We start from the raw sequence: 13054 nt of genomic DNA on the forward strand, positions 1-13054 counted from the left end.
CAGTGACTGCGGGTGTTCACGTGAAAGCATTGCAATGGTTAAGACTCTTTTACCCCTTTTACAGGCTTGGCTAAGGGATAAAAATTTTGCTTTTTTTTTAAATTTTTATTTCTTTTTTTTTTGTTGTTGTTTTGTTTTTTTCTTTTTTCCCCTAGATAGCTCGGTGGGTCTGAAAAAAATTCAAGACAAGTGTATAAATATTTAGCTACAACTTTGGCAAAATCACAAAAGTCTACGATTTTATAACCACATACAAAACACATTAGGGGAGAAGGAGCTAGAAGTCAAAAGGACAAATTCTCTGGTACAAGAAACATAGACTTCACAGTAGCCTAAGAATGCAAGAGTATACAGTGCTAGCAAAAGTTGAAAAAATGTTGCAGGTCACACTTTGCTCAACAGGAAGCTCTAGCAGTGGAAGTATATTTTTTTTTGTTTTTGTTTTAATCGTTTTTAACCAACAGACAGTAGCAACTCTTCTCTTCTCTGTCAGTGTGCTTGTCGAAGGCAAGAGAATTCAATATCAAAGTACAATTCCTAACTACAATAAGTTACAAAGTTCCATTTCATTAAGATGAAGTTAAGCAATGAGAAACCCTCCCATACCCACCCCCTTGCCCCCAATTCTGTGGTTGTTTTCAATCCTAATCATATATTCATCCTTTTTTATTATTATTATCATTATCATTATTATTATTGTGGTTAACTCCAGTTTGATGGCTCATAACCTCCTTGGCCCCCCTCCCCCTTTCTTTTTTGTTTGGTTTTTGTGTGTGTGTGTGTGTGTGTGTGTGTGTGTTGCTTTTTTTTTTTTTCCCCCACTTTTTTTTTTTTGTTGTTTTTTTTTTCTTTTCCACCACAAAAAAATATTTCACATTATAGAGATACACAACCATTGTGAATCTAGTTATGAAGTACAGAAAAATGTTTGGAGGCATTTTTCGTCAGTGTTTCATGATAATCAAAATGGTGCATCCACAAAGTTTCTCCCAACACATAGCAAGTACTAGACATAGCCAAGACGTAATCAGAAACTTTATACAAAATAGGCGTCGCTTTTTTGTTTTTGTTTTTGTTTTTTTTCTTCCTTGATTCTTCAGGACTGAGAAATGTGAAAATATGAGGAAAAAAGTCAGTCAATAAAATGGAATTGTTCATGAAGAAGTAGGTTGTTTTGCATGTAGATTTCTTAATAGTTTAAATAAAATCTTTAAACAAAGTCTTTTGTTTTGTGTTTGTGTTTTGTTTTCGTAGCATTTCGACTCGTTGCTGATCCTGTGTGGAGATAACTTGGTTTCCCATCAGCATGTCTTAATGTACTAAACTTGTCCCCTAAGCCCATCCTCTGAAGCTTGGTTGCTACGGTAGGTAAACAAAAGTGACTTTACATTGGCGGGACTACAAGCCCAGACATAGCTAAAAGACAAAAAAAGAAGAAGAGAAGAGATATCAGCCGTTATTATAGCACATTTGTGAAAGACACTTCCTCTTCAAAGAAACCGCAATGCTCAACACCATCCAGGAGCAGGATGGGATTGGTGGATGCTCCTCCACGCCACAGCATCCTCTGACCAAGGGGCATGCACTTTCCGCAGTGAAGCACTCCATGAAAGGAGGCTTTGGGTGGGGTTTTGTGCACAGAGCATCCCAATGCCCATGGCAGCTCTTCCAGTGTGGAGCTGGGGTCAGGAGCCTGACAGCTGAGGAACAACATAGTCACCCCTGGTTGTGTCAAACTTGATGGGGCCCTGAGCACCCTGATCTAATTGGAGATGTCCCTACTCACCGCAGGGGGGCTGGACAAAGTCGCCTTCATTGAATCACAGAACTCTTTTGGTAGGAAGGTACCTTTAAGACCACTGAGTAAAATCCTCAGCCTAAACCCACCATGGCCATTAAACCATGTCCCAAAGTGCCACGTCCACTCATTTCTTCAATAGCTCCAGTATCCCTATTTCACCACCTCCCTGCGCAGCTTGTTCCAATGCCTCACCATTCTTGCAGGAAAGAAATTCATCCTAATCTCCAATCTAAACGTCCCCTGGCACAATCTCAGGCCATTTCCTCTCATTCTATCACCTGATACTAGGGAGAAGAAATGGTCCCCCAACTCACTACAACCTCCCTTCACAGAGCTGTAGAGAGTCTCCCCTCAGCCTTCTCTTCTCCAGACTAAATAATCCCAGCTCCCTCAGCCAGGGACTTCTCTCCACCTTTAAGGGTGCCTTCCAACCAAGTGCATTCTGTGATTCTGTGTCAGGCATCCCTGTGAGACTCCACCAACCACCATTTCAGCCCCAGACCTGCCACCTGGGCAAAAACCTCAATTTCCACAATTGTACTTTATGACAGCAGTGGGATCAAGCAGGTCAAGCACTCTTAAGCCCAAAGTCCAAGTAGCTCTCAATTAAGGAGACCAAGCACCATAAAAAGGCATGAGATTAATGCACCCAACCCTCCATCTTCTTTATTTTTAACAGATAAAGACTGAGATGCCAACAACTACTTCTCTTTTCCTAGTTAACTCTTCAGTAAAAGCATCATTGAGACCATCTTTAATTTTGCTATTGTTTAATTTTTATTTTTCTTTTCCCCATAATGATATTTCTCATTAATTTATGTACAACAGATATTAATAAATTTGTTCGTGTGGTGATGTGAACTTCAATTTCTCAGTTCATTAATTTCAACAATATTAATTTATTTCAGATTCACTGTTGCAGCTTTAGGCTTTGGAAGGGCTGGGTACGTACACGTTTCATACCTAACACAACCTCCTGCAGCAGCCAGCACCATAATCTGCATGACCAAAGTCACTCCAAGAGCTGTGACTAGAGCCTCAAGCAGGCCTGGGCCATCCATGGGCAGTTGTGTGAGCTGATGTAAGGGACTTGTATAGGACTGTTTCTCTAAAGCACATCATGAGTGAAGTTTTTGAAACAGGTCAAAGTTTACCAGAACTTGCACTTTTTCCACCATAACATATATCGTAGAATCATAGAAGAATGGTTTGGTGTTGAAAGGACTTCTAAAGGTCATCTAGTTCAACCCTCCTGCAGTTAGATAGGACATCTGCAACTAGAGCAGGCTGCTTAGAGCCTGAAACAATCTGACCTGAAATGGCTCCAGGGATGGGGCTTCTATGACCTTTCCGGGTAACCTGGGACAGGGTCTCACCACCCTCAGGGTCAAACATTTCTCCCTTCTCTCCAGTCTGAATCTCCCTCTTTTAGTTCAAATCATTGCCCTTTGTCCTGTCACAACAGGCTCTGCTCAAAAGTCTGTCCCCAGCTCCAATCACCCTCTCTAAACACTGAAAGGCCACCAGCAGGTCTCCCTGGAGCCTTCTCCAAGCTGAACAACCTCAACTCAGATATGTCAGAATTGAGACAGAAATTATAATTTTGCCTGTTTTAAACCTAAACAGCAACCAGAGCCACAGAACTCAAATGAAGACTCATGTGTGTGCTGGCAGAGACCCAAAATATTGAGTTTCTTCATCATATTTCCACTAAACCTCCTTTGCTCCACTCTACGTTTACCGAGTCCAGCCATCAACCTAACACCACCACGGTCATTAAACCATGTCCCAGAATAACATGCCCACATGTTTCTTCAACACCTCCAGGGTCTCCACTCCACCACCTCCCTGGGCAGACTGTTTCGATGCCCTCACCACTCTTGCAGGAAAGAAATTTTGCCTAATATCCAACCTAAACCTCCCCTGGGACAATTCCAGGCCATTTCCTCTCATTCTATTGCCTGATACTAGGGAGAAGAGACCATCCCCTACCTCACTCCAACCCCCTTTAATGAAGTTGTGAAGATCAATGAGGTCTTCCCCCAGTCTCCTCTTTTCCAAACTGAACAATCAAGCAGGATGCAGTTTTAGAAGGAGACAGAGAATCTTTTGTTGAAGCAGAACAGAGAGCAGCTGCTTCAGAACAGAGAGCAGCAGCTATGAAAATTAAGTTACAACTGAAAAGTTGGGACACATGTGGTTGAGTCACCATCCCTGGATGTGTGTAAAAGCCATGTAGATCTAGGGCTTGGGGATATGGCTTAGTGGTGGACTTGGTAATGTAGGGTTAATGGTTGAACTTGATGATCTTGAAGGTCTTTTCCAACCTAGATGATTCTGACTCTATGATTCTATATTGTGCCTCCAATTTTGTAGTTCTTTCAAGCTAAAATAAAAAATAAATGTGTATCTTATACCTTAAATGCCCATTGTTTGAAGCAGGAAAAAGCCCTTTGCTCTAAGCACTTTGCACTTTGCACTTTGCACTAGCATCCTGCTCTTAAGAACACGTGTGAGTACTTCACTTTCTTCTCATAGGCTATGCCATGGAAGTCATAGAAAGTCAAGAAGATTGTAACTTTTTGGATAAGGCCCAAAGGCCCTTTTTCTTTCAGACTCACAGGACTGAGTCATAGCCTCAAAGAAACTCTTCTGCAAGCTGCAGCTCCAAGTTTTCACCCTAATTAGGGTATCAGTTTGTCAAAGATGGATGTGCAACTGACAAGGAAGACCACCACAGCCTGGCTGGCATTGCCTGCATGCTGACCTGTCTGAGATTTCCCCAAATTGTCTTATTCTATTCCTTTTCTGCTTAACTTCTGCTTGGATCTCTTTGAATCCCTTTGTTTGCTATAGACTTCTCCGTGTTCACTCTTGGGCAGTAAGTCCTAATTGACTGAATAGCTTTTTGGGGACTTGCTTACAATCAGCAAGGTCTTCAGGATCCAGACTGAGGTGCTCCTGATGCTTAGGGCCATGTTACTACCAACCAGGAGTTAGAGCAGCCCTACTTCTGCTTTATACTATGTTAGGAGACAAAATCATCCATCTGAGGTCCAGATCTTACAGTCTGTACCAAGAACAACACTTCTTCCACACACAGACAAATCCTACAGTGCTTAGGCCAGCAAGGATGGATGCAGTTAACTTCCAAACAAGTAGTTTGTCCTAGAAAGGAACTGCTTGTGACTGTAGGGCTGTTAGATGTTGGGTTTTGACATTCTTTCACCTGTCTCTGCACCATGTTACCAAACCTCATTAGGAAAAACTGGGCTGCTTGGCCTCATCATGTCCAGGAGTGGTGCCTTGCCACAGAGGAGTCAAGGAACTTTTCAAAAACTGTCCAGCTGGCTTTCACTTCAGGACAGAGCTTCTGTGGTGAAAGGGAATGTAAAAAGCAACAAGAGAGGCTGCTCAGGGTGGTGGTGGGATCACCATCCCTGAAGGTGCTCAAGAATCATGTGGATATGGCACTTTGAGATATGGTTTGATGGCCATGGTGGTGTTGGGTTGGTTGACAGCTCAACTTGAGGATCTTAACGGGTTTTTTTCCCAACCAAAACAACTCCATGTTTCTATGATACCCTGCTCTGTGATTAAAATATCACATCATAGCCAGGTTCATGGACTGCAGGGTTTAGTTTAGATACAACAGTGGCCACAAGATCTTGGCTCAACTAAACATATGTGGCCATTCCTAACATTGCGGGCTCCTCAGCTGTCACTCAGCCCTTTCACTTGCCACTGTGTGATGAGGCTCTGGACTTAAAAAACTCCAGCTGTGTTGGGTTGCAGTTCTTGAATTCCATATTTTAGTTTAATGGAGAAAATGTGGTGTTCAGGAAGCTCTCAAGCTGCTTGTAGAGTGTTCAAAAAGCAACAGATTAAACTTTTCAAAGGGTTTAATGTCAAGAAATGGGTAGGAAAATAGAAAGAAGAAAGAAGAATGCCCCTAAATAATTGCACAGGTAAATTCAGTGTGGATAAGTGTCTCCTGCATTGCTAGTTTTCATGGAATCATAGAATGGCTTGAGTTGGAAGGGACCTTAAAGATCAAGTTCCTACCCTCCTGCCATGGACAGAGACACCTCCCACTAACCAGGTTGCTCAGAGTTTCATCCAGCTTGGTCTTAAACAATTCCATGGATGAGGTGTCCACAGCTTGTCTGGATAACCCACTCCACTGTCTCACCACTCTCATTTTCTCTGTGATGTCTCATGAAGGAAGGGTATGAAAAATTCATCCCTGTCTTGCCACTCAGCTCTGGCTGCAGTTCAACTCAAGATACTAGTTGAGATCTGTGAGGATAGCTGGGTGAAGTATTATCAATCTAAAGCCTTCCATTAGTTCAGCACAAATTAACTCAACAGCTTTGGTTGGAAACAACGATCATGCTTCTTTGCTGTGATGGTAAAGGAACTCGACAAGGCTATGCCAAATGCAATTTGATTTTTCTCCTCAGCCCAAGAGGACTTGCTACTTTGTGTGAATAATTCAACTTTTGGTCACAGTTTTGGAACTCACTTCTCTAATTTCCAGACCACAAAGATATTCTTTCCATTTTGCAGAATCACAGACTGGTTTGGGTTGAAGGAGACCTTAAAGATTACCTAGTTCTACCCCACTGCCATGGACAGAAACACCTTCCTCTAGATGAGGTTGCTTAAAGTTTCATCCAGCCTGGTCTTAAACACTTACAGGGATGGGGCATCCACAGTTCCTCTGAGCAGTCTAGTCCAGTGTCTCAACACTGTCATGATAAGGAATTTCTTCCTAATGTCTAATCTAAATCTACCCTCCTCCAGTTTTATACCATCACCCCTTGTCCTATCACTACCCTTTGTAATTTTGCTGTCCAGTGACAGGACAACAGGCAACAGGCACAAAATGGAACCTGGGAGGTCCCATCAGAACATGAGCAGAAAATTCTTTGGTGTGAGGATGATGGAGCCCTGGAATAGCTTCCCAGAGAGGTTGTGGAACCTTCTTGTCTGGAGAGATTCCAAACCCATGTGGCCATTGTGATCCTGGGCAAGCTGCTGTGGCTGCCCCTTCTTTAGCAAGGGGGATGGACTGGATGATCTCCAGAGTTCTCTTCCAAGCTCCACCATTCCAGGATTATGGGATTATGTGATTGTTGTTTTGTCTGGGCATAGAAAAAGCTTTATCCAGAGCAAGGAGGGATCTCATCCTAAGAGCTAACTTCATGAGCTACTCAACACAATCAATACTGACTGATTTGAAGTCACCTACTAAGTATTTATCAAAAACCTTTTTTTTTATCAGGGCATGAAAGAGGGGGAGACTGGGGCTTGGGGAGGTGCCAGGTGATCATTGTCTGCTGGCAACTGAGCATTTAGCCTGCTTACTCTTCTGAAAACCCCCACTCTGCATTAATCTCAACCTTTTAAACCCCTGAAATGTTGAATAGCTGATGGGAAGCCCTTTAGTTTACAAACTGAAATTAGAGTAGTTCAGATAATTTTAATCTAGATCTTTAAATTATCTATTTTTGTGAGTAAATCAGTATTAAGTTAGTGAGGATATAGATTTACAGATACCTTGTACACAATAGCTACAGAGCAACTGCCTAAGATCTAAGACATGTTACCATGACTTTTCTTTCCTTCCTTTTCCTTTCCCCTTTCCCTTCCTTCTCCCTCTCCTCTCCTTTAATATTAATTATATTTAGATCTATTTTATTTTATTTTACTTCAGTATTTACTTTCTATGCAAGTATCTTAGTATAAAAGAAGGAAAGTAGGACACTGGATTAATTTAAGAATGGATAATCTTTCCTAAGAATATTGCTTATACCTGGCATAGTTTTCTACTGACAGTAACACAGTGAAGCTTCCACTAAAGACCCATGTAATGACAGAAACTGTTAATCTAATTATTCTTTTATTTAACATCCATCCTACAATGAGTTTTTGTGCAGCTGGATCCTCAGCCCTTCATTGACCCAAGTAGCATAACAAGCTCTCAGATACGTTTTTTGGGGAAGCCCCAAGAAGTTAATACAAAGCTTCAGGGACATCCTTTTGAGATCCTGATCTTGAACTGCCTGAATGGATTTTTGGTGGACAAGTAGTTTATGGGATTCCATCTCCCTGAAGTTCCTTAAGGTAGATATCATGCAATGATGGTGTCAACTTGGCAAATCAAATCTATCTGCTCATTATGTTGCACAGTTCATGGTAACACAGAGTAAATAACACTGTGATACCTAAATTAAAGTCAAGAAGAGGGATGACATCAAGGATAAAAGTGTCTGCACTTTCTGATTTCCATGGTGTTTGAAGTTCTTCAATTTACTGCACATGATTTGTAAATCAAAGGCCAAAAAACCCAACCCTTTTCAATTACTCAAATGCATTGGGCATTCTCTTCCAAATGTTAAAATATGCCATGAAAAAGAAGATGTCTTTTTTTTTTCATATTCTTATTCTTCCACCAGACATCATAATTCCTCCGGTCCCATGCCCAGGAGGGGACCATGAAAATTCTCCCACTGATTTATAAACTGTTTGTTATACTGCCCACATGAAACCACATGGGTTAGGAAAATGAAGCAGCTTAAAATTGCCTGCCTTAATTAAAATATTTAGTCCTTCGTTTAGGGAAGTAACCGCTCCAACACCACAGTAAGAGAGTTGAGATCAGCAGAGCATGAGGACTGCCTGTGCAAGCAGCTGGCTGGTCCAAGGGAAGGTTACTTCACTAAAGTAAGAGCTTAACATGATTTACAAATACTTTAAAATAACCAATGAGAAGTCACACCACATTGTGCTGGAATGCTGCTGGCTCTAGGCATCCATAGAAAGGTGCTCAGCACTTGTATAAATCACAGAATCATAGGATGAGTTGGGTTGGAAAAGACCTTAAAGATCATCTGCTTACAACCCCCTCCCTGCCACAGGCAAGGACATATTCTACTCTGCCAGACTGCTCAGTGCTCTGTTCAGCCTGGCTTTCAACACTTCCACAACTTCTCTGGGCAATCTGTTTCACTCCTTCACCACCCTCAGGCAGAAGAATTTCTTCCTCATGTTTCATCTTAATCCAGCTTCTTCCAGTGTGAAGCCATTACCCCTTGTCCTGTCACTCCATGCCTTTGTGAAAAAAATCCTTCTCCAGCTCCCTTCAAAGGATTCTCTAAGGTACTCCAGGCTGCACAATCCCATGTCTCTCAGCCTGGTCTCACAGCAGAGGGCTTCCAGCCCTCCCATCATTGCTGTGGCCTCCTCTGGCCCCACTCCAACAGATCCATGTCTCTCCTGTGCTGAGAACTCCAGAGTTGCAGGCAGGGTCTCGGCACAGCAAAGGAGAGAGGCAGAGTCCCCTCCCTCCACCTGCTGCCCAAGCGGCTGGGGATAAGGCCAGGACAAAGTTGAGTCTGGGCTGGGAGCCCAAGTCACTGGCTTATGTTGAGCTTCTCATCAATGACCACTCCCAAGTCTTTATCCTCAGGACTGCTCTCTATGCATTCTCCACCCAGCCTGGATTTGAGCTTGGTATTGTCCCAACCCAGATGCAGAACCTAAAGACAAGGAGTCCATGAATCCTCCAAGAAACATTCAGGAATCCAGACTTACTTTAAAATGTAAGGCATGAACACCTGAGGTAAAATGCCCAACTAGTGTTTTCTCTAATTAAAGGTTTAACAACAAACTAAGATTTGCTTAAATTCCCAGAATACCATCCGTGATGCCCTATTTCTTCTCCTGCTTCTGCATCACTATGAGAGCTCCAGAAACTGTGAGAGTTGGGGCTCTTCAGTCTGGAGAAGAGAAGGCTCAAGGGAGACCTTAGAGCAGCCTTCCAGCACCTGATGAGGGCTACATGAAACCTGCAGATAGACTTTTTACAAGGCCATGCAGTGATAGGGTGAGAGGCTTTGAGCTGGAAGAGGGCAGATTTAGACTGGAGATTAGGAAGAAATTATTTACAGTGAAGGTGGTAAGAGACTCTGGAACAGGTTGCTTAGCCTGGAGAAGAGGAGACTCAGGGGTGACCTTATTACTCTCTACAACTACCTGAAGGGAGGTTGTAGACAGGCAGAGGTTGGTCTCTTCTCCCAGGCAGCCAGCACCAGAACAAGAGGACACAGTCTCAGGTTGCACCAGGGGAGGTTTAGGTTGGATGTTAGGAAGAAGGTCTATACAGAGAGAGTGATTGCCCATTGGAATGGGCTGCCTGGGGAGGTGGTGGAGTTGCCATCTTTGGAGGTGTTCAGGAGGAGACTTGATGGGGTGCTTGGTGCCATGGGTTAGTTGTTTAGGTGGTGTTGGATTGGTTGATGGGTTGGACGCGATGATCTTGAAGGTCTCTTCCAACCTGGTTTATTCTATGTATATGTACTCTAGGTTGCCCAGGGAGGCTGTGGATGCCCCCTCCCTGGAGGTGTTCAAGCCCAAGTTGGATGAGGCCTTGAGCAACCTGGGCTAGTGGAAAGTGTCCCTACCCTTGGCAATGAGAGCTGGAACTAGATCTTTAAGGTCCCTTCCCACCCAAACCATTCTATGGCTATGAGTCTACGAAACATCCAGCTCTAGCGAAGTCCCTATTTCCTAAACAACCCATCAGGGCTTGGGTGTATACACCAAAACCAACCCACCAACCAAACAAAAAACCCCCAATGCACAGCAAATCGAGAGAGATCCAGCTCACCTTGAAGTCCATTTCCATTTGCACTGGTGCAAGATGGTGGAGGAGAGGCTTGGGGCCTGACAACAGGAGCGAAGGCGCTCTTTTGTTTCACTGCAGAGATGACATTGGCAGGTGAGAATGAGAAAATGCCGTGTGTACTGCTACAGTTTGAAGGGAGGGTGACCGAAGAGGCTGCCATGGTAGGGCTTGACGGCACTACTGCAATAAAGCAAAAATAATCAGGACTCAGATTGAGGTTTTCACGGCAAACACGGAAAAAAGAGAGTGATAGGGCCTTGCCTCTTAAAATATATATATATATATATAAATATATATAAAAAAAAAATGAAATGCCTTGGCTTGGCCACTCTCTGGATAACAGGCAAACTCTTTTGTGTTGGACTTTTGTTACCAATTCCGCAGTCCAATTCTTTTCTTTTAGTTTGTTTTGTTTCTCTTTTTTTTTTTTTTTTTTAACCTCCTTTTTTTTGTTTTGGTTTTGGTTTGGTTTGGTTGTTTTTTTCCCCTTTATTTTCTCTATCTGAGATCATATTCTGGCACAACCAGATTGACTTGATCGTATCAATTATTCATTAGTTTGTTTTTTTTTTAATGTCCAGCCTCCAGAGTCACCCCTCCTTTTATCCAGTAGCTCACAGTTAGAGGGAACAAAATGAAAATAAAATGAAATCAAAACAATGCACGCAAAATTGGATAGATAATTTTTTTTTTTTTTTTGGTAGTAAATATGAATTCTATATGATGATGTGTTACCAAAAATAGACACTTACTGCCGTAAGGAGAGTTAGCTGAGGAGCCATTAAGAAATCCAGGGGAACCTGGTACACCTAGATTGGGCATGCCGGCATTGCCATATCCATTCATGCTATTGCTGACTGTGTTGTAATTGGACTGCTGAGGAGTACTGCTGGGAACATATCCTCGCGGGGAAACACTGCTTGTGTTGCGACTGTAACCTACTGTGTTAGAAACCCCCCCACCCCAAAAAAATAATGTTATTTTTATAAGATAGACTTAGGGCTGGGGGGTTTCCTCATGCAGCATATATTACACAGTTTCTTTTAATTGATTGCACAGCTTCACTCTCCAGTTGTCTCTCGCTGCCCCTATCAAACTCTTGCAGTTGGAGATAACCTTATCACGCCAACCCTACTTAAATCATCTGCGAGCACTCTGTGTTGTCTCTCCTCTTAGCACCGACAGCCAACAAAAGCTCTCTTCGATCCAGCTGTGGCAGGTGCCTTCACGTTTGTCTTTAGGAGCAATTATCAACAGGCTCGAGTCCCGCTTTGTACCAACACACTGCATGAACTTTTGGCCTCTCCAGGCCTTCAAATGCCAGAGCTGACAAGAAAAACTTTTTTTTGTTGTTGTTGTTGTTGCAGTGATTTACTTTAAAAAGGCTGTTTTGGGGTCTTCATTGGATGAGATTTACTTTCTTTTTTTTTTTTAACTTTTTTTTTTTTACACACTAACAAGCAGCTTGTATTTTTGTAAGGTGTAGCCACCGGTGAAAATTAATTCAAGACCAAGTACAGAATTTTATAAGGCTTATTAGCTTGGAAATGCATTAAATGACAATCTTTTTAGAAGAGGAAACATAGGAGAATCAGGATTTTAAACAACATTTCGTTCCTATCTGAGCAATCAATTGAATAATTTACGTTGCAAGCGAAAAAATAGGGGTCCGACCACATCTAATAATCCTGCTTCCCTCCTTTCATTAGTATCAAAATTAATTTCCAATGTGATATGCTGCATGCATTCTCAATTACAACAGGTAAATTCAATCAACTCTCACTTTTATTAGTAACATATATGTCACACATGCCTATAAACAAAGTATTTTACAATCACAGGCGCCAAATTAGATTTATCTGTGGAAATATTTCAAGACCAGGTTGGAGATACCTAGGAATCATTATTTTATTAATACACACCCACGTTTTGTATATTTACTGTGAAGAATAAAGAGGTTTCTACACTTTGCCTAATTTTTTTTCTTTCTTTCCAGCTGGAGGTGCTTTATGACAACAGTAAAGGGAAGAAGAGGAAGAATTAAATATTACGAGGAAGTTAAAGGAGATCAGACGAGAGACCGAGGGGAGGAAAAAGAAGTAGGACATAGCAGGGACATCAGCTTGGATTAATAGGTAGCAGCCAAAAGCAGTCAGGACAGTGGAGGGTTAACCCATGGAATGCCACATACCTTGGTCGTTTGCTTGTGATGTTTCGGAGACATTAACGGCGAGCTGGCTGCTGAAGGAGTTGACTCCCATCATGCCAGTGTGAGCAGGAGTGTTGGCTAGAGTGGGGATCTGGTTGTGGTTGCGTGGCACGCTGTATAACGCCTCTGCAATGTCAGCTGCTCGTTTCAGGATTATTTCCTAGAAAGACAGAAACAAAATCAGCATTCTGGCAACTCTGAAACCCAGCTGGGCAAATCATTCCAAGTTGTAATAATGTAAAAACGGACAGGGGAGATCTGTGTGAAGCAAGGGTAAGGGCTGGAGGGCAGGGGGTTGCCGCCTGTTTCAACCATGTCTTCTCTTGATCATCACCTTCGCTATGCAATTTCA

The 13054-nt window shown here is 42.5% G+C and overlaps 1 protein-coding gene across 9 annotated transcripts in view; it reads right to left on the reverse strand.

Annotated features, from left to right (window-relative positions):
* Positions 1-829: 829 nt before the first annotated feature.
* The window catches only part of EBF3 (EBF transcription factor 3), a 138675-nt gene continuing 126450 nt past the window's right edge, over positions 830-13054 (reverse strand). For 5 of the 9 annotated variants that reach the window (XM_054174707.1, XM_054174706.1, XM_054174705.1 and 2 more), the window contains exons 13-16: positions 12685-12862; positions 11246-11434; positions 10476-10673; positions 830-1416 (exon numbers count right to left, since the gene is read on the reverse strand). In XM_054174707.1, coding sequence (XP_054030682.1) covers positions 1385-1416; positions 10476-10673; positions 11246-11434; positions 12685-12862 — 597 coding nt within the window. In that variant the 3' untranslated portion in view covers positions 830-1384. The remainder of the gene's footprint in view (positions 1417-10475; positions 10674-11245; positions 11435-12684; positions 12863-13054) is intronic. The other 4 variants (XM_054174711.1, XM_054174710.1, XM_054174709.1 and 1 more) reach the window with 1 other exon arrangement.

This window comes from Dryobates pubescens, chromosome 30 (genome assembly GCF_014839835.1).
Source record: "Dryobates pubescens isolate bDryPub1 chromosome 30, bDryPub1.pri, whole genome shotgun sequence".
In the NCBI taxonomy this organism is placed as follows: Eukaryota; Metazoa; Chordata; class Aves; order Piciformes; family Picidae; genus Dryobates; species Dryobates pubescens.